The 18836-nt window shown below is 51.4% G+C and overlaps 1 protein-coding gene across 1 annotated transcript in view; it reads right to left on the minus strand.

The window, feature by feature from the left end:
- Positions 1–18836, minus strand: part of PRKCA (protein kinase C alpha) — a 405148-nt gene that overhangs the window by 33529 nt on the left and 352783 nt on the right. The window contains exons 12-13 of the mRNA XM_077780362.1: positions 18563–18625; positions 17549–17687 (exon numbers count right to left, since the gene is read on the minus strand). Of these exons, the coding sequence (XP_077636488.1) occupies positions 17549–17687; positions 18563–18625 (202 nt within the window). The remainder of the gene's footprint in view (positions 1–17548; positions 17688–18562; positions 18626–18836) is intronic.

An 18836-nucleotide genomic window follows, 5' to 3' on the forward strand; every position in this document is an offset into this window, starting at 1 on the left:
TGAGATGTGCGCTAGGCGTAAAATACACATCGGGTTCTGAAGACTTAGGAAAAACCCTAAAAGATCTCATTAGTATTTTGGATCTATTGGGTTAAATAAAATATGTTAGGCTTAATTTCACCTGTTTCTTTTTTAGCTTTAAAAAAATTTTTTTTAATGTTTTATTTATTTCTGAGAGAGAGAGAGAGAGAGAGAGACAGCGTGAGCAGGGGAGGGTCAGAGAGAGAGGGAGATACAGAATCTGAAACAGGCTCCAGGCTCTGAGCTAGCTGTCGGCACAGAGCCCGACATGGGGCTCGAACCCACAAACCGTGAGATCATGACCTGAGCCGAAGTTGGACGCTTAACTGACTGAGCCACGCAAGTGCTCCCTTTTTTAACTTTTAAAACTGCGGTGGCTAGGGGGTACCTGGCTGGGTCAGTCGGTAGAACATGTGACTTTTTTTTTTTAAATTTTAAAATGTTTATTTAGTTTTGAGAGAGAGAGAGACACACACACAGAGTGTGAGTGGGGGAGGGTCAGAGAGAGAGAAAGAGACACAATATCTGAAACAGTGACTTGATCTTGGGGTCGTGAGTTTGAGCCCAATGTTGGGTGTAGAGATTACTTAATAAATAAATCTTTAGGAAAAAGAAAACAAAACACAAATATGGCTGCTACCCGCGGTTTGGCCTGCATTTTATTTCTTTTGGNATTTAGTTTGGAGAGAGAGAGACACACACACAGAGTGTGAGTGGGGGAGGGTCAGAGAGAGAGAAGGAGACACAATATCTGAAACAGTGACTTGATCTTGGGGTCGTGAGTTTGAGCCCAATGTTGGGTGTAGAGATTACTTAATAAATAAATCTTTAGGAAAAAGAAAACAAAACACAAATATGGCTGCTACCCGCGGTTTGGCCTGCATTTTATTTCTTTTGGAAGGTGCTGGTCTACACCCCCTCACGGGCTCCCACAACCCGCTCTGGTTCCTGGGCTCTTACTGGTCCAGGGAGTCAGCTTTGGGCTGAGCACCAGGCTCAGAGACCACAGAATGGATGGCGAGGCTCTTCGGTCTCTGCCCCCACTGGGGACGGGAGCAGGTGTGTCTGCGATGTGAGGGCCAATGGAGGCTTGCGGCCAAGCCCGGAGGGGGCTGAGATGGCAATTTGGTTTCCCACAGCAGAGAACCTCACAAAAGGGAGGCTGACTTGGCCGATCTCCCTTCAGCACATGGGAGGGCGGCCTGAAGCTTCAAAGACAGACCCCCGACAGGGCCACTGTCATTCGGCTTTACTGCTATTTGTCATTATGATCATTTTCCTTACACTTACATGAGCCAATTGCCTGGGGGAGATGTCAGGATGTTTCAAATGGCTGCCTGTCTTGTACAAGTAAGATATGAATGAGCTTTCTTCCAGCCTGGGCACCAGACCAGGGATGAGACGGGCTGGGGGAGGGGGGCTTCTCATCTCCGACCAGCCAAAGGCCACAGCTGCTGGAAAGGCATTGCTCTGAAGCCACCCACTTCCACCCTCTGCCAGGGCTACGTACTCAAAGGCCTCTCAAAGAAGACGGGGCTTCAGAGGTTTTGGGGGGCAGCATGGTAACAGCAACAGCAACCACGGCCATAAGCCGCGGCACCATCGCGGCACTCACCGCACACCGGGCTCCTTAGCTGTTAGCGCATTTAGCCCTCGTGAGACTTTTATGAGGTGGGAGCACCCCATGTCAAAGATGAGGAGGGGAGGGGGAGGCGCCCGCCCAAGGATACACGGCAAGGAAGCAGCAGCGCTGGGATTTGAACTCTGGGTCCTCAGACTTGGCATCTACACTTCTGACCTTTTCTCCAAACTGGAGATCGGCCCAGGACCCAGTGTGGCTCCCTAGACAGCTCTGGTGGGGACTGGCCCCCGAAGGGGTTCAATTGCTTCACAGGGTCACAGCTATGGAGACGGCCACTTGGCTCAGGAACACTGGCTCTGGAGGATTTGTCTTAAGGGGCCCCCCTGATATCACAACACGGGTGCAAGAAGACTCAGCTCCCATTCCTGGCTGCTCCCCAGCTGGGCCCTAGTCCTCGTTTCCACACTGTGTTCACTCACCGAGCCTCCTGAGGCTGCTCTAATAAGTGGCCTGACCGCAGAAGGCTCTCTGCAGGCCGCCGTCACAAAACAGCACTGGCCTTTGTGCAGAAAACATGCTTGAGGCCTTTTACTGTCTCAGGGAAACAAGAATATCTCTTCCTTTTATCAAAAATGAAAATATCTCAGGGGCGTCTGGGTGGCTTAGTCGGTTAAGTGTCCGAGTTTTGGTTTCAGCTCAGGTCATGACCTCACGGTTCATGGGATCGAGCCCTGTGTTGGGCTCTGCGATGAGAGCACAGAGCCTGCTTGGGATTCTCTCTCTCCCTTTCTCTCTGTCCCTCCCCTGCCTTGTTCTCTCTGAAGATAAATAAATAAATTTTTAATTTTTAAGATATTTATTTATTTTAGAAAGAGAGAGACAGAGCATGAGTGGGGGAGGGGCAGGGAGAGAAGGAGACACAGAATCTGAAGCAGGCTCCAGGCTNCTAAAAATATTTTAATGAAAAAATTATGGTTGTTTAAAAAAAAATCCTAAGTTCCCAAGGGTAGACCATGGGACACGAGAGGTCCTCTTCATGTACGTGGTTGAAAACAGTGATATGTCAAAATAGTACCATTTGGGGAAAAAAGAGGAGTCAGAGCATCTTCTGGGTGTTTTGTCCTGACAGCTGGGGCCATGAGCTCCCGAACCGTCCCCTCCACTCCCTCCTCTGGGGCCCACAGACCAGGCCACGTAGCTCCTGCAGCCTTGGCCACGTCTTGCCGAGACCACTTCCGCGCCCCCACTCAGCCCCAGGGTTCTCCCCAGCAGGGGCCGGGCCGCCCCCCTGCGCCCTGGGCCCCGCCCAGCACCACAAAACCACCCCTAAGCTTGTGCCGGAGAAACAAGAGGATCTAATCCAAGCCCCAACTGTGGGCACCACTGACCTTTTAAGCACAAAATCCAAAGTGCCTATAGGAGTGCTGGGTTGCTAAGGCTGCAGGGGCCTCACGGGTGCTTTGCAAGTGTCCTCAGCGCACCTGAGTAGCTAAGTGGCTTGCGTGAAGGTCACTGGGCTGGTTAGTGACACGGTCTCCTGACTGTGTCCCTTTCCTGCAGCACCAGGCTCGGGCCAGTGCAGGACACGTAGAAAAGTCTTCATGGTGGGTGAGGGTGAGGCACCCCCACCCTCTCAGCCAAGAGGCTTCCCGTTCAAACGCCAGCTGGGTGGCACATCGAAGCCCAGAGTGCCTACAACACTGCACGGGAAGCACACCGTGAGGAGAATGCTCTGAACCTGACTTCTGGGGACCAGTTCTGCCACGTGGGAGCTGTGTGACCTTGAACAAGTTGCTTGGCCTCTCTGAGTTTCCATTTCTTCAGCTGTGATATTGACTGGAAATCTAGCACCCACCAGGTAAGAATGCGGTAGGGGATAAAAAGGCATATCGCATAATAAAATGTGTTTATTGCAGGTGAACTGAACTGCACATATTAAATGGCTCCGTAGTGCCTAACATCAGAAATAAGAAATGGCAGGCAGGCGAAAATGAATCAAGGCAGCAAAGTGAAGCTGGCTCCCAGGAGGACAAAGGAAACATTCTGCTATGAGAGATTATATATGCGTCCTGTGTATTAAACACCCTGAATGAGTGCTGGCACCTGGCAATTCTCATCAACACTGAACCTTCCATTCATTCCACCTGCAAATATTAGCTTCCTATGGGCTGGACATTGCTCCAGGCATGGGGTACATAAATAAATAAAATGGATTTTACAATTCCCTTCTCGTGCGATTAAATTAATTTTTACCAGAGCAGCAAAACCTCAGGTTTCTCTTTTTTCATTCACACACCCACCCTACTTCCTCCTTCCCTCTCTCCTGCTGTTTATGGCTAATTGCACGTTTTTTTGGGCTGGACACTCTGCTGGGGACAGGGGTTAGGACTCTAACTAGGGAGACACAGACACGAAAATGGATACATAAAACTAAAATGTAATACATAAAATATGTATTTTTATGTATTATGTATGTATAATTTTTATGTATTATGTAATACATAAAAATAAAAGGTAATATCAGGGATCTTAGCAAATCACAGGAGAAATACCTGCTATGTTTGAAATCTTCGGACAAAATGCATTATATAAGTATAAAGAGAATTGTCACAGGATGAAAATAACAGGTCTGGAGTCCAAAGTATACCTTTCTATTTAGACAGAAAGTGTGGCTCCATCTAGGATTGGAGAGGACAGAAAATGACTTCTCGAATGGCAACAAAGGTGCTTTACAATCTATTCATAGTACCCACCTCTTCTCCGACCCTGATGGTGCATATTATGGCAATAGAAAGCGAACAGTAGGGGCAGCTGAAATCCTGCTTCCCCGAAGGGTCAGAAGAGGAGCGACTGGCACTAAAATGGTTTGTAACGATTAACGCAGGCTTTAAAGAGCATCTCACACAAAAGGGATAAAAGAAGGAAGGAAGGAGACGGAGGGAGAGAGAAGCGAAGCCTGGAGGGAGACGGAGCCTGGTGATTACAGACCTCATTCCCAGATCTGTCCCTGACTTTCATTTAGCCGAGAAAGGCCAGAGGCTATCTATCTTTTAATTGATACAAATTTTAAAGTTTTTAAACTATTGGGGCACCTGGGTGGCTGAGTCGGTTAAGCGTCTGACTTTGGCTCAGGTCCTGATCTTGTGGTTTGTAAATCTGAGCCCTGTGTCAGGCTCTGTGCTGACAGAGCCTGGAGCCTACTTTGGATTCTGTGTCTCCCCCTCTCTCTGCTCCTCCCCTGCTCGTGCTCTGTCTCTCTCAAAATAAACAAACATTAAAGGTTTTAAATTATTTTTTAATGTTTATTTATTTTTGAGGGGGGAAGGGTAGAGAGAGAGAGAGGGAGAGAGAGAGAATCCCAAGCAGGCTCTGCACTGTCAGCACAGAGCCCGACGTGGGGCTCAAACTCATGAACCATGAGACCATGACCTGAGCTAAAATCAAGGGTTTTCGATGCTTAACAGACTGCGCCCCCCGGGTGCCCCAATTAATACAGTTTTTAAAGTCTTAGGGTCACAGCAGAACTGAATGGACCATACCGAGTTCCCACATGCTCCACCCCCCACCTGTGCAGTCTCTCCCCCCATGAACATCCCTCACCCGAGTGGTCTGCTTGTTACAACTGATAAACTACACTGTCGCATTATTACCGTCCAGAGTTTAGTCGGGGCTCACTCTTGGCATTGCACGTTCCACAGGTTTTTGAAAACAGATCCTGACATGTATTGACCACTGTGGAGTCGTACAGAATCTCACTGGCCTCGCCATCCTCCGTGCTGCCTCCTTCTCCACTAACCCATGGCAGCTACTCATGTTTTTTCCTGTCTTCATCGAGCTGCCTTTTCTATTATGTCCTAGAGGCAGAATCACATAGCACGCAGCCTTTTCAGATTGGCTTCGTTCACGTAGCGATACTCACTGAAGCTTCCTCAGGGTCTTTTCACGGTTTGACAGTTCACTTTTTTCGGGCTGAATAATATTCCACTACGTAGCTGCATCACGGTTCAGTTAGCTGTTCATCTGCTGAGGACACCGTGGTTGCCTCCAAGCTTTGGCAATCACGGAAAAGTGGCTGCAAACATCTGCGTGCAGGCTTTGTGCGGACATAAATTTACATTTCATCTGGGTGAATGCTGAGGCGCGTGACTGCTGCATTTATGGCAAAGACCATGGTTAGCTTCGTCAGAAACTGCGGACTGTCTTCCAAAGCGGCTGGGCTGATGCTGAGGAAGCCGCAATTCTGAACAAAGTGCCCGCCTTTCCAGGCTGCAAAAAAATGCCCCCTGCACCTGGCATTTCTCTGCCTCTGGGATGTGTGCTCCGGAGTTGTGGCAGGTGATCTTCTGTGACCCTCGAGGCAGGCATTAGTGCTGAGTTACATGTGGGAAAGTGTTTCAAGTCTTTGTGATTCTTCCCAGGAAAAGCTAACCTCCTGCTTGGGCTAATCTCTCTAGCTCCTCGGTGACACGTGCTGGTCACAGAAGAAATCAGCGCGCTGACAGTGAAATAGGTCTGGGAAAACATCCTTCTAATTGACTTGGTTGCCCGACCTCTTCACCACAACGTCGATAATCCCTTGTTATGCTGAAGAAATCAAACACGTCTTTAGACACTCTCCCCCCAGCCTGATGGTTTCAAGAACCTTCTCGACAGTGAGATACATCCTGATACTAACAGTAATAGAGGTCAAATTGGAATCCAAGTTACCCGGAGCATAGACCTTAGGCCATGCTTTGCCGGGCACTGCTGTTTACCCTTGGGGAAATCGAGGCACAAGTAAGCTCCAGTGTAGTGACACACGGTGGGAACACAGCAGAGCCCGGACTCAGCCTGGCTCTTGCGTTTCTGCTCTCCCGGTGACCCCTCTCAGCAAGCAGGAGATGGGAACAGGACAAGGTCATCTGAGACACTGCTTCTGACCTTGAGACCTCCATTCACTCCTCAAGCCTGTTTTGCTTGATAAGAGAAACGATAACGTTGACCGCGACTCTATAAAATACCTCTTGGCTGACGACATGACTTACCTGGCCTGAATGCAGGACTCCATTCTGGCCTAGGACGGGTCCTTCTCTAACATTTGGGGGATGCCAGGGGGCGCCGGCACAAGAGTGACTAAGGCCCACATACCAAACCAAGGTCTGAATCCACGTTACAAATCGAGCCAACCAACGGTTACATGTTCTCTCCTACCCCCCGGACCGATCTACCCTCCTGTTATCAGTCAGCTCAGGCTGCTGGAACAGACCACCACAGACTGAGCGCCCGAATCCACATTCATTCACCTTCTCATAGGTCTGCAGGCTGGAAGTCCAACATCCAGCACAGCCTGCCAGCACAGGCGCTCTCTCGCAGAACCTTCTCCTCTCGGCTACAGCCAGCAGCCTTCTCCATGCGTCCCACCCAGCCCTTCCGCTGTGACGGTGTGCTTCTGCTGTCTCTTGGTCTTCCCGTAAGGACCCCAGTCCTATCAGCTCAGGGCTCCCCTCTAAGGACCTCATTTAATCTTGAATACTTCCGTAAAGGCGCAATATCTCTGCGTACAGTCACACGGGGGGTTAGGGAGCAACATGGATTCTGTGGGGATGTAAGCCAGTCCGTAATGCCTCTCAACCACCTGGAGGGGCAGGCTGGACCCCTTAGGTTCCACCCACTTCTCTTCTTAGTCCTTTATCACGTCTATAAAGGCCCTGTGCACCCTGACCTGCACGTCCAAGCTCTGTCCAGCTGTCCCCTGCACACGGCCACCAATGGGCTCTCTGTCGGACACAGCAGTCGGGGTGGTGTCCCTAGGAAGAATGGATCCTAGAGAGAGAGACCCGTGAACGTCGTGGAAGGGAGTTCCCAGGCCCCCAGGGGCATGCCCCTCAAGCCCTACAGCTCCTCTAACCCTATGAGGAGCCCTAAGGCTGGAGGAGGGCCAGGGGAGAACCTTCTCAAGTCGGGGGCGGCCACCTCCAGCCTGTGGGCCAGCTCCGGCCTGCTCCCATCTGTGTTCAATCTGCTTGTGAGCAAATGAAAAATGAAAAGGAAAAAAAAAAAAAAAAAACAATGTAAAAAAGACTATCAGCCTCTTGGCAAGAACAGCTCAATTTTGCCTCTTGGTAAAATCTAAAATTCAGATTAGCTCAAAGCCCGAAACACTTACTCTCTAGCCCTTAGCAGAAGAAGTCTGCTGATCTCAGCTCTAAAATACAGGGCGGGCCCCCACCTTGCCTGGGTCCTCAGCACCTTTGAGAGTTGCCCTTTCCGGGGTGTTGTGTTGCGGAGCCTTCCGTCGGCCAACACAGACCTGGAAACCTGCTGCCTCCGAAACTGGCCACGGGGGCCCCTCCCATCCTGCATGTCCGCCTGCAGGGTGACGATGCCACCCTCTCCCCAACAGACAGGTGGGCATCACCTCCCTTAGAATCGGGGCTGGCTCTGGGACTTGCCTTGACTTATAGGATGTGGTTGAAGTGACACAGGTAAGCTTCAGGTGCAGCTTCAGGGGACTTACGGCTTCCGCTTTTGCCCTCTTGGGAACCGGCCACTGTGCTGAGCTCTGGATAAACTACAGAATGGTGACAGACCTTGTGGAAAGGCAGACCACACACAGGGGAACCCAGGGGGCCTTGGCCAACAGCCAACAGCCCGAGGTCACCTTGAGTCCTCCGGGGCCGCAGAGCCATGGCAGCCAAGGCCCCCAGCAGCCGGGAGGAGTCCGCCCTGCCGAGTCCTGCCTGAGGTTCTGACCCACAGAATCACCACGTTAATGAGGTTGTTGTTCTGACCCATTCAGTCTGGGGGCAGTGACGCAGCAGCAGATAACTGAAACAACCGTCAAATCACAGGCGAAAAAATGTACGGAGCGTTTCTGCTGAGGCAGCGAGGGCAAAACTCACTAAATCTTCAAAGTTATGCTTTGAGGAAGATGCTGTGATTATCCCCATTTTACAGATGTCTCCCTATGTTCTTAAAGAGCAGAACTGCAGCCAGAGCTCACTATACAGTGATGCAGTAAAGGCCACCTTAAATCAACTAGGAAGCTTCCCTTCAGGACTGGATGGTCTGCGTGGGGCCAAAACGTAGGAAAACGGACTCAGTCCAGAATCGAATGTATTTGTCACCTGCCTGTCAGTCCCCCTTCAAGTGGTCCTCAAACTCAGTCACGGCACCCTGTCACTGGTCTCTCTCAGGGCAGTGGATGGGGTGGCTGGTGCCGGGGAACCGGACAAGGTGGAGAGCCCGGCGCCCACCCGGGACCCTCCCTACCTCACATCTCCTCTGCCTAACAGGGAGCTGTTCCAAATGTCCACTGTGTACCCAGACAAAATAACTACTTGTGCAGTAACGGAGTGACTTAGGAATCAAGAGTCGATCTTGTGCCCATGGGAGCTTTATTTGTTGGAATAAAGGATCTTCCAGAATGGAGAGGTCTCACAGTCTGGTGGTCTTTCTACAAGTGTGCGGTAACAGGGCAGTAAGTGACAGCCTTAGGGCGGGACTTGGCCACTGACTGCGTTAGGGCAGCAGGTCTGCCCTTCAGGGCCCAGGGTCCCTGCCCAGCCATTTGCCATCTATGAGGCTTGGGAGGGTCACCTGTCTTCTCCACGTCTCCTTTTCCTTGTCTGTAAAACTGGGATAACGCCACCCGCCTCAGAGGCCTCGTGTAAGGTTTCTGTGGGACAACAGACACACACGCATCGTACACGGGAGGGAGCAAGTTGGGGTTGGTCATCGCTCTCAAGATACGCTCCCCTCTTGCAAAGTTAAGAGGTGAGAAATCTCTGACCCTTTTTCTTTTCTTTTTTATTTCTAGGAGAGAGAGAGAGAGAGACAGTGTGAGCAGGGGAGGGTCAGAGAGAGAGGGAGACACAGACTCTGAAATAGGCTCCAGGCTCTGAGCTGTCAGCACAGAGCCGGACGCGGGGCTCGAACCCACGAACCGCGAGATCATGACCTAAGCAAAAGTCGGGCGCTTAACCAACTAAGCCACCCAGGCGCCCCATCTCTGACCCGTTTTAACAGGATGTAAACGGATCCCCGAAGGAACACAGCTGCAGCATGCGGGGAGTAAAGGCTCCAAGTGATACAGGGCCTCCGCGAACAAGTCTGAGGAGCGCGAGGGCAGCTGCTCTACAGCGATGCAACGAGGTGCTCACGGGGTACCTCTGAGCTGACCTCTGAGGGGCAGCAGACCGGCCCTGGGTTCAAAGCCCAGGTCTGCCCTGAATGGGGGCCGTGGAGAAACATGGCCGCATCTCTTTTCACCTTGGGTTTGTCATCTGGAAAACAGAGCCACTGTTTCCAAACTTGCAGAGTCGACTTAACGATCAGTTAAGACAGAGTCAGCGAGGCGCTTTGCCCTGGGTCCACCTAACCCAGAGGAGCTGGTTTATCTCTGGAGGAAGAACTAGAAGGAAGTTGGGAAGAAGGAGGGGGCCCGCAGGGGCCTCGAGGACCACAGACGGGGCCGAGTGCTCCGGAGAACGGGCTACGCCGATAAAACTCTGAGGCCAGGTGACGTAAGAGAGCTGCGGGCAGATGATAACATACATGAGATAATATAACCAGCAGAGTCCCTGGAAAGGAGCTGAGGAGAGTCACACAACTTAAGAACTGCCCAAAGGAAAGCTTGGCCTTGGCTCTTTTTTTTTAATTCTTACTTTATTTATTTATTCTTTTTCTTAAATAGTTTATTGTGCCTTGGCTCTTTAAATATTTCTTGGAGAGAAGGCGGCTGCTTCATTTCCTCCTGCAAAGCCAGAGGCACTGGACCATGACCTTGCACAGAGGGACGCTGGCCTCCGAAAGCTAGCAAGCCGCCCTTCGGCTTCCCATTCTCCTTTAATGAAGCGCTTTCTGGGCTTGCCTGCGTCGGTGTGGCGTAGGGCCGGGGGTATTGAGGTGCCGACCCTGGATGGAGCTCTGGCCGGTGCTGACTGGCTGCTCTCTCTCTCTCAATACCCCTCCCCCGCCAACACACACCCACACCTTTCTTCTCAGCTGGGCAAGGGCTAATTTACTGCCTGGCTGCGTGCACCTCGTGAATTCTTTTCTCATTTAACCACCAGGTCCCGTTTTATTCTCCATCCCATTCTACGATCGTTTCCCCAAAGGCCAGGTCGATATTCCGGCACGTTGGGCGGGTCTGGGGAACCCAGGCTGGTGACCCACCATTTCGGACCCTCGGGGCCCCCAGCGCACCGGCTCTCGTGGGTTGATGAGGCATGTGGCTGCCCCCTGCAGCCTCACCCTGCTGGCAGCCTCGGGAATCACCCAGTGACCTGCATGGAGCTCCCCACCTCTCAACGCCACAGCCTCGGCTCTGCTCTGTGGCCGAGCGCCCTCCTCCACAGCAAGGACACGGCACTTTGCACCTGCTCATCCCAGATACCCTCCATCCATCAGGTGCTGCTCAGGCCCCGGGCTAGGGCTCCGCAGCGAACGAAACAGCGATTCTGCCCCGGGGAGCTGGGTGGGCTGGACAGATATGGACACACACGGGGACCTGCCATAGTCTCTCCCAGGGTGATGAACGGCATGGGAGGGGAGCAGCGAGGGGGCAGGAGTGCTGAATGGGGACCGGAGGTCTGCAGGGTTAAACACAGTCACCAGGAAAGGTGGCCTCCTGGAGGCGACGTCTGAGCTGAGGTGCAGGAGGAAGGCACGCGGAGGGGAAGGTAGCCCAGGTAGAAGGAATGAAAGAGCGAAAGCTCTTGGAAGAGTCTGGGGAATTTGGGGAGCAGTAAGGAAGCCAGTGTAGCTGGTCTGGGGACATAGGGGTGAGGGGTGGAGGGCGAGGTGAGAGATGAGGTGAGAGAGGGAAGGGGCACAGAAAACAAAGGGGCTCAGGCCACTGTGAGGACCTCAGCTTCTTCAAGATGCCTAGTTCAGAGACAAAGCCCCTCCTCAGCCCTTGAGGCGACGTCCTGCCCTTCAGTCACTCTCCCCCGCTCCCCACCCCCCATCTGAACCTCGTCTCAGTTCCCCTGTTCTGACAGACACTGCTCTCTGGCCTCGCTCACCTGTTCCCACGACCTGCTCGGTCACGTCCAGGTGCAGGCGCCTGGCGTCCCCTGGAAGGGCCCCGGCCTGGACCAACCCCTGTTCCCTGGCACCCAGAGAACTGTGTCCTGCTGGGCAGTTCCTGCGTGTGGGTCGCGGGCTGTCCCCACTGAGCGGACCAGGGCGCCTCCCACCCCCAGGTCCCCACCCCACCCTTCCCAGTGAGGATGATCTCCACGTTCTTCCTCCCTTCTGATCCCCTGTTCCCCTCCCTCCTGACCTGTGGGGTGTTCTCTCTCTCTCTCTCTCTCTCTCCCCCCCCTGCCCTTTCCTGGATCTTCATTTTTCCTATCTGGGCATTTTCCCTCTGGTCTAGAAACATGCTCACATTACTGATGCTTCCTGCATCTCNGGCTGGCTCCCTGCGGCCAGATCCTTTCCCCTGTCCCCACTCCTTTGACCTCCGCAGTCCCTGGCCATCGCTGAGTTCACGAGCACTTCCCTTCCTCAGTGTCTAAGACCCTGGGGCTCCCTAGCACTTCCACTTCTCTGGATGCCCCTGGTCTTCTTTTCTCCCACTCCTAAAATGTGGTTCCCCAGAATGTGACCCTTGCCCCCCCTCCAGAACAGGTCACAGCTGGTGGCCCATTGGCTGGATCTTACCTGCATACATTGCTCTTATGTTTGTCTTTTTTACAGTTATTTATTTATTTTACAAGAGAGAAAGCGTGAGTCAGGGAGGAGCAGAGAGAGAGGGAATCCCAAGCAGGCTCTGTGCTGTTAGTGCAGAGCCTGATGTGGGGCTTGATCCCATGAACTGCGAGATCATGACCTGAGCGAAAGTCGAATGCTTAATTGACTAAGCCACCCAGGCGCCCTTCTCTTGATATATTTTACACCCAACTTTGAGCAATTGGGCAAATTCTACATAAAAACACAGACTTCTGGTGGCTGCCACTTCTGTGGCACTGGGCTGGCCTTCCCGTAGAGACAGAAGAAGGCAGGGGCCCTCAGGTTGTGTCTCCGGCTCCCTGACCTCATCCAGCCCCCAGCCCTCACGGGAGTCTGCACGTTGGCTTGTGGCTGGCTGGGCTGTAGGGTGGCCCACAGATTGCTCCCCAGTTCCCTTGGCCACATGGGGGGGTGCCATCCGCTCTGGTGGAGGGGAACGTGGTCTCATTCACATCTCTTGCTCTGTGGCTCACCTGGGCTGCCGTGGCCCATTTCAAACTGCCTCTGGCTCCAGGCCCCCTCTCCAGTCCCTGCTGGCTCCCTCCATGCCGAGCATGCCAGGCACCCAGCAGGCATTCTGAATATCTGGCTTCTAAGGGGTCTGCCCAGTAGTAACAGTGGGAATACGCCCCCAAGTCACTGGCTGCAGGCAGAGAGAACTGAGACTCAGGCCCCCAATCCCAGGTCAGATGGATGAGTGCCCATCCTCTCCTACAAGATGTCACGTGTGTTGTACAACACCTTGGCACTCATCGTTAACTCCCCAAGTGAACGGGGAGTTTTCTCTGATCTCTGGAGGTGGGGTCATAGGGGGAAAGAATACCAGGGCTCTAGGGTCAGAATGTCTCAGGTCCAAATCCTACCCTGGCCTGTTATCAGCTGGTGCGTGGCCTGGGACGTGTCACTTCACCTCTGCTCAGGGATAAAATGTGACAAAGCACAAGATGTGCTCAGAGGGCTTGGTACAGAGGAGGCAGTCACTACTACATCACGGGTCACACCCATCGTGTGTAGTCTAACTGCCCCCTGCCACACGAGGGTTTGGCATGACACAGCACCACACGGGGCTCAGAGGTCCACCAGCCGGAAGCAAGTCCTTCCCCTCTGCCACCTCTTTCTTCCAGGAAACAGTAGGCAATGCTAGTGTCCACAGTCTGATCCAGGGAGGGGGGTCCTGATCCTGTAGAGGGATTTCACTCTCAGATGGGGGATTAAATTCAGATGCAGCTTCTGTGTACCCTTCTCACCCTTTGCGCTGACCCCAAAGAATTCTTTCTATGTCAAAGCCAAGAGTACCTGTCACGTCAGGCCCAGGAATCATTTTCCGATTAGTGCCCCTTTTGTGGGTTTCCAACTCAATGCCAGAAGTCCTATCTGTTGGTGACATTTCCTGCCTCATCACGTCTTCACTGGTTAAGGGGATGCCACAATATTAATCCGTTTCAAGGGTTTTGAACAAACAGTCATAAATATTTAAGCCTCCGCTTTGCCTATTAAGGAAAATGCCATCGAAGATAATTATTTTTGCCTCTGCCTGACACAAAGATTTACACAGACGACAGGATGATTTTAACCTCCGAGCAAAATTCCAAAACCTTGAACCCAGATGGTCTTCTTCCTCACTGCAATTATTCCTATGGCTGAATGTGCCAAACTCCCGGGGCCCATAGGGGGAAGATGCTGGCTAAAGGTAAGACAGCCTGCAATTATTGCTGAGTGAGCTCCCAAAGTGGTGTAGCTAATTTGCCCATGAAAGCCAACTAGGATCTAAACACAGATTTTGGGGGGACCTGGGTAGCTCAGTCGGTTAAGTGTCCGACCTCAGCTCAGGTCATGATCTCACAGTTCATGGGTTTGAGCCCCACATCGGGCTCTGTGCTGACAGCTCAGAGCCTGGAGCCTCTTTTGGATTCTGTGTCTCCCCCTCTCTTTCTGATCCTCCCCTGCTCATGTGGTCTCTCTCTCTCTCTCTCAGAAATAAATAAAACATTAAAAAGAATGAAAAGAAAATAAACACGGATTTTGGTGTCTGTTTGCGTGAGGGTCACGTCTTCCACACCGTATAGCTTGTCAAGGACAGGGCCCGTCGGATGCAGGATGCCAGGGGCACCCTGTGTGTCACAGTGAGTGTGCAGAGCGCCCTCTGCAGCCATCAATCACCCAGGATCAGGGCTCTGGTTTGATGACGTGGGCAGCACAGCAGGGAGCCCGATGGTGAAGCCTGGTTTGCACGCTGCTTAGTAATGTGGCCTCAGACCCTCACTCACTGCCCTGGGCACCTCGTCCTAAACAGGCTGTGGGGACCACCTGAGGGAGGCTGCGCAGAAGACTATGCGGCTCAGGTGCAATGCGGCGGATGAGTCAGGTGAACGATAAGCATGGCAGGACCAGCTCGTCTCGCGCCAGACAGCACTGCAAGCTACGGGCGATGACCTCATGAGGTACGCGTTATTACCCCCACTTCACAGGTGAGGAAACTAAGGCAGGGGAATGCTTAAGCAACTTGCCCAGGTGGTAGAGGCGTAATTAAATATGAGGACTGAAGTTCTAGAAAGGGCTCAGATGAAAAAGCCAATCTCCAAAAGTTACATGCTGCACAACTCCATCACGTGACATTATTTTTTAAGAACAAAATTTTTTAGTGTTTAATTTTTGAGAAAGAGAGAAAAAGTACAAGTGGGGGAGGGGCAGAGAGGAAGGGAGGCACAGAATCTGAAGCAGGTTCCAGGCTCTGAGCTGTCAGCACAGAGCCTGACATGGGGCTCGAACCCACGAACTATGAGATCATGACCTGAGCTGAAGTTGGATGCTTACACAACTGAGCCACCCAGGTGCCCCTGTCATGTGTGTGCCATTCTTAAAATAACGAAGTTACAGGATGGATAATTGGTGAGTGGTGGCTGAGGGGCAGGGATGGGGACTGGAGGGAGTGTGGGAAGAGGTGGGCGTGGCTATAAAAGGCCATAGGGAAGGGATGGAACCCTCCTGTTTCCTGACTGTGGTGTTGGAGAACTGAATCTACACACAGGATCACGTTGCACAGAACTAAACATACACACAAATAAGCACAAGTTCAAAAAGAAAAAAAAAAAGCCCCAAGGTTACCAAGACACATTAGAGAAGCATGTTTACTTGGAGGAGGGAAGTGGGAGTTTATCAAAGACAGTTAGATGAGAAACCATCATGAAGAATGTGGTGGGATGTGCTGTGGCCCCTTCCCCAAAGGTGGGTGCATTCGAACCCAAGAATCTGTGCATGTGTTAATTTTATTTGGTAAAAGGTACTTTGCAGATGCGATTAAGGATCCTAAGACAGAGGGACGCCTGGGTTATCTGGGTGGGCCCCCACATAATCACAGTGGTCCTTAGGCGAGAGAGGCTATGGGGTTGAGGTCATAAAAGACAGAAATGGTAAGGCGCTATGCCACGTAGAGGCTGGAGAAAGGCAAAGCAACAAGACTCCCCCCTTCTCCCCTCCCAACCCCCCGAGCTTCTGGAGGGAGTTTAGCCTTGCCGACAACTTGACTTTGACCCCGTGAGACGGATTCTGGACTTCTGACCCCCAGAGAGGTAAGGTAATAAATCTGTATTGTTTTAATCCATTAACTGCAGGACTATTCTTTGTAGCAGCAATAGGAAACTAATACAATGGAGAACATTAGGGGGAAAAAAAGACGACAAACATCATTGTTTGGAACGTTTCATCTCTGTGGGAGGCTGTCATGCTTGGTAATACCAGGTGGCTGAGGTGGTATTGAACACAGAAAGCTATCTGTTTGATCCCATATTTGTTTGATCGCAGAGTCTGGGTCTTAATGGAGAAGAAGTTCAAACTATCTTCCTGCCTAAAAGCGCTGCCATTCCCTGTCACCACACTCTTAAGAGTAGCTGGTGGGTGTTAAATGGAGCAGGCAGAGAAGGTGTCAGGGTAAACACTGCATCAGGAAGTTGTATTTTTACCGTATGATCTCCCTATTTTTCATGTTTGAAAAATATACCTCTTCAAGCTCATGTTATGCCTGGAGATTGTGATGCATGAGTTCTTTGTGGAGGGGAGGGGAAACCCCACTGAGTTATGTATCAAGATAACATGTCACCTTTGTGGTTGAGAATTTAAGTTTTCTAAGTCAGTGTTCTAAGTCTATGTTTCCGCACCGTCTGGGCATATAACAAACAAGCTCTTGACAAAGGGGAAAAATTAGCTTCCCTCTTGGGATCCTTGCTACCACCGAGGGTCTACTGGATACAGAACACTGAGTTCGGCATTTCTGCCCTCACAGCGATTCTACAGGGAGGATCTTATCATTTCTAACTTGCCACTGTGGAAATGGGTTCAGAGAGTGTCAGTGATTTGCCTGGGTTCCCACAGCCTGTGGCGAAGAGAGTTGGGACTGAAGCACACATTGGTCTGATTTGTATGCGTGTGTCTTTTTCATCATACCTACTCCCTCTAAGATAAACATGTGGGGCAACAGGTTAAATAAATGCCCAAGGAGCTGCCAACAGCTAGCCCGGAGCTCTACAGGAGGGAAGGAAGACCCAACTTTGTTACTTTCTAGCCTGCTGCAGCTCAGCTGGGAAGAAACTACTGCCTCCACAGGGCTGTGTGGGGAGAGAAAGCAGGCTACACAGCACCCCAGGGTGACAGTCCCCCCCAATGGCTGGCATGTAGGAAGATTCACAGCAGGAAGAAAAGGACTCAGTATGTGTCCTAACAAAGATGAAGAAACGCGGCCACTGTTGCAAACACACATCTCAGAGCCACTCCCTTTACAGACCACGCCGAAATGCTCTTCCTAGATCAAACACCACGATCAAGTCCAGGGTGTCATTTAGAGAACGAATCACTTGCATTTCACCAAAAAGCAAGCGTTGGAAGGAACCACCTTCTGAGCCAGTTTCCCCATGCAGAACGTTTTTTACGAGCCAGATCCCCCTTTCTCTGCCCAAAGGTGGAGCTTCAATTGTTTTGACCATGACCGTGTAAGAAATCGATTTCATTTACCACGCAACCAGGTCACAAGTGCACAGAACACAGCTCTACGAAACAAGATACAGTCTCACTGTGTGGCAAGCTCTCCTACATGATTTCTATTTCACTCTACTTTAGTCTAGTTGAGTCCATTTTGTGCTCACTGACTTAGGGGTTCACTAATGATTCTCAGTTGGTTGTATTTGCTATTTGAAGGGTCTGGTCTAGAAAACAAGGGGGAGTCGGGGTCCCTACCTCTGGGGCAATGTAATCTGGAGTCCCACAGAAGGTCCTGGTTGTGACTCCGTCCATCATGTGTTCTTTGCACATCCCGAAGTCAGCAATCTTGATGTGCCCTTCCGAGTCCAGCATGACGTTGTCTAACTTCAGATCCCTGCAAAGGAAGCAGGAGAGAGAGTATCAGCGTTCTTCCCATGACAGCGTGGTTTGCTCTGGAGCTAGTGAGACCCAAGGATATCTGACTAGCCCCCACCTCAGTGGCATATTAACTACGGGTCCCAGGAGAGCTGGGACAAGGAAATGACTGGCTTTTTTTTTTTTTTCTTTTTAAATCTCCAGAGCCTAATGTAGCACTAAAGCCATCAGAGATAGTTAATACAAGTGCACTGAATCAATGACCAAATGGCTGGACTAGTGACCCCCAACCATGGCTGAGCACGATTCTAGTTTTGCAGGTCTGGGCAGACCTCAATCGGTTGATTTACTCATATCCCACATGGTGGGTGCCTGGTACATAGCCAGGTTTGCAAAATGACAGGTTTAGAACCAGCTCACTGGGCCACGTATGCGTCCCTTCCATTCCGCCCAGAGCCATGTGTCCTTTTACTCTTCAATTAACACTGGAATTCATCTTTCTTTGGCATCAGACTCTCACCGTAGATAACAACCTAAAGAACTTAATTCAGTGGTTTTCTTTCCCCAGCTCCCCATGTTCCCCTCCTGCCGAGCATCTCTAACAGAAATTCGGTTTCCATTGCTCCCTGACCTCTGTTCCAAAAAAAGACAGAGGAAGGCGCTGCCAGGGGAGAGGAAAAAGCATGTTTTCTTGTGGGAAGCAGAAGCGAGATATAACATCTTTTGAGGTCTGGAAATCAGAAAGTGGCTCTGATTTGCCTGGAGGCTGCCGACAAAGGTGTGTCCCAGCAGGTCTCTGTTACCTCGTGGGTAGCAATTCCGTGTCTTAAGTCCCCACCACAGAATTACACGCACACGGAGGTGCAGGGCTCCGGGGAGGGCCTCTACACGCACCTGTAAATGATTCCTCTTTTATGAAGAAAGAACAATCCAATGGAGATCTCTGCTGCATAAAATCTGCAAAAGGAAATGCGCATCAGGTCTCTGGTTTGCTCCTTGGATTCCCAAGTGTTTCGTACCCTCCAGCTCGGGCATCATCGAGGTACCAGAATGTTACAAGATCCCCAGGACGATCAGAGATCAGCACGTCTTAACACACGACTAACTCTTTGCCCTTCCCTCTGCCATTTCATCGCTCCAAACTCCCCAAGGCATTTTACAGCAACTA

Source organism: Crocuta crocuta, unplaced genomic scaffold (genome assembly GCF_008692635.1).
Source record: "Crocuta crocuta isolate KB4526 unplaced genomic scaffold, BGI_CrCroc_1.0 scaffold288, whole genome shotgun sequence".
NCBI lineage: Eukaryota > Metazoa > Chordata > Mammalia > Carnivora > Hyaenidae > Crocuta > Crocuta crocuta.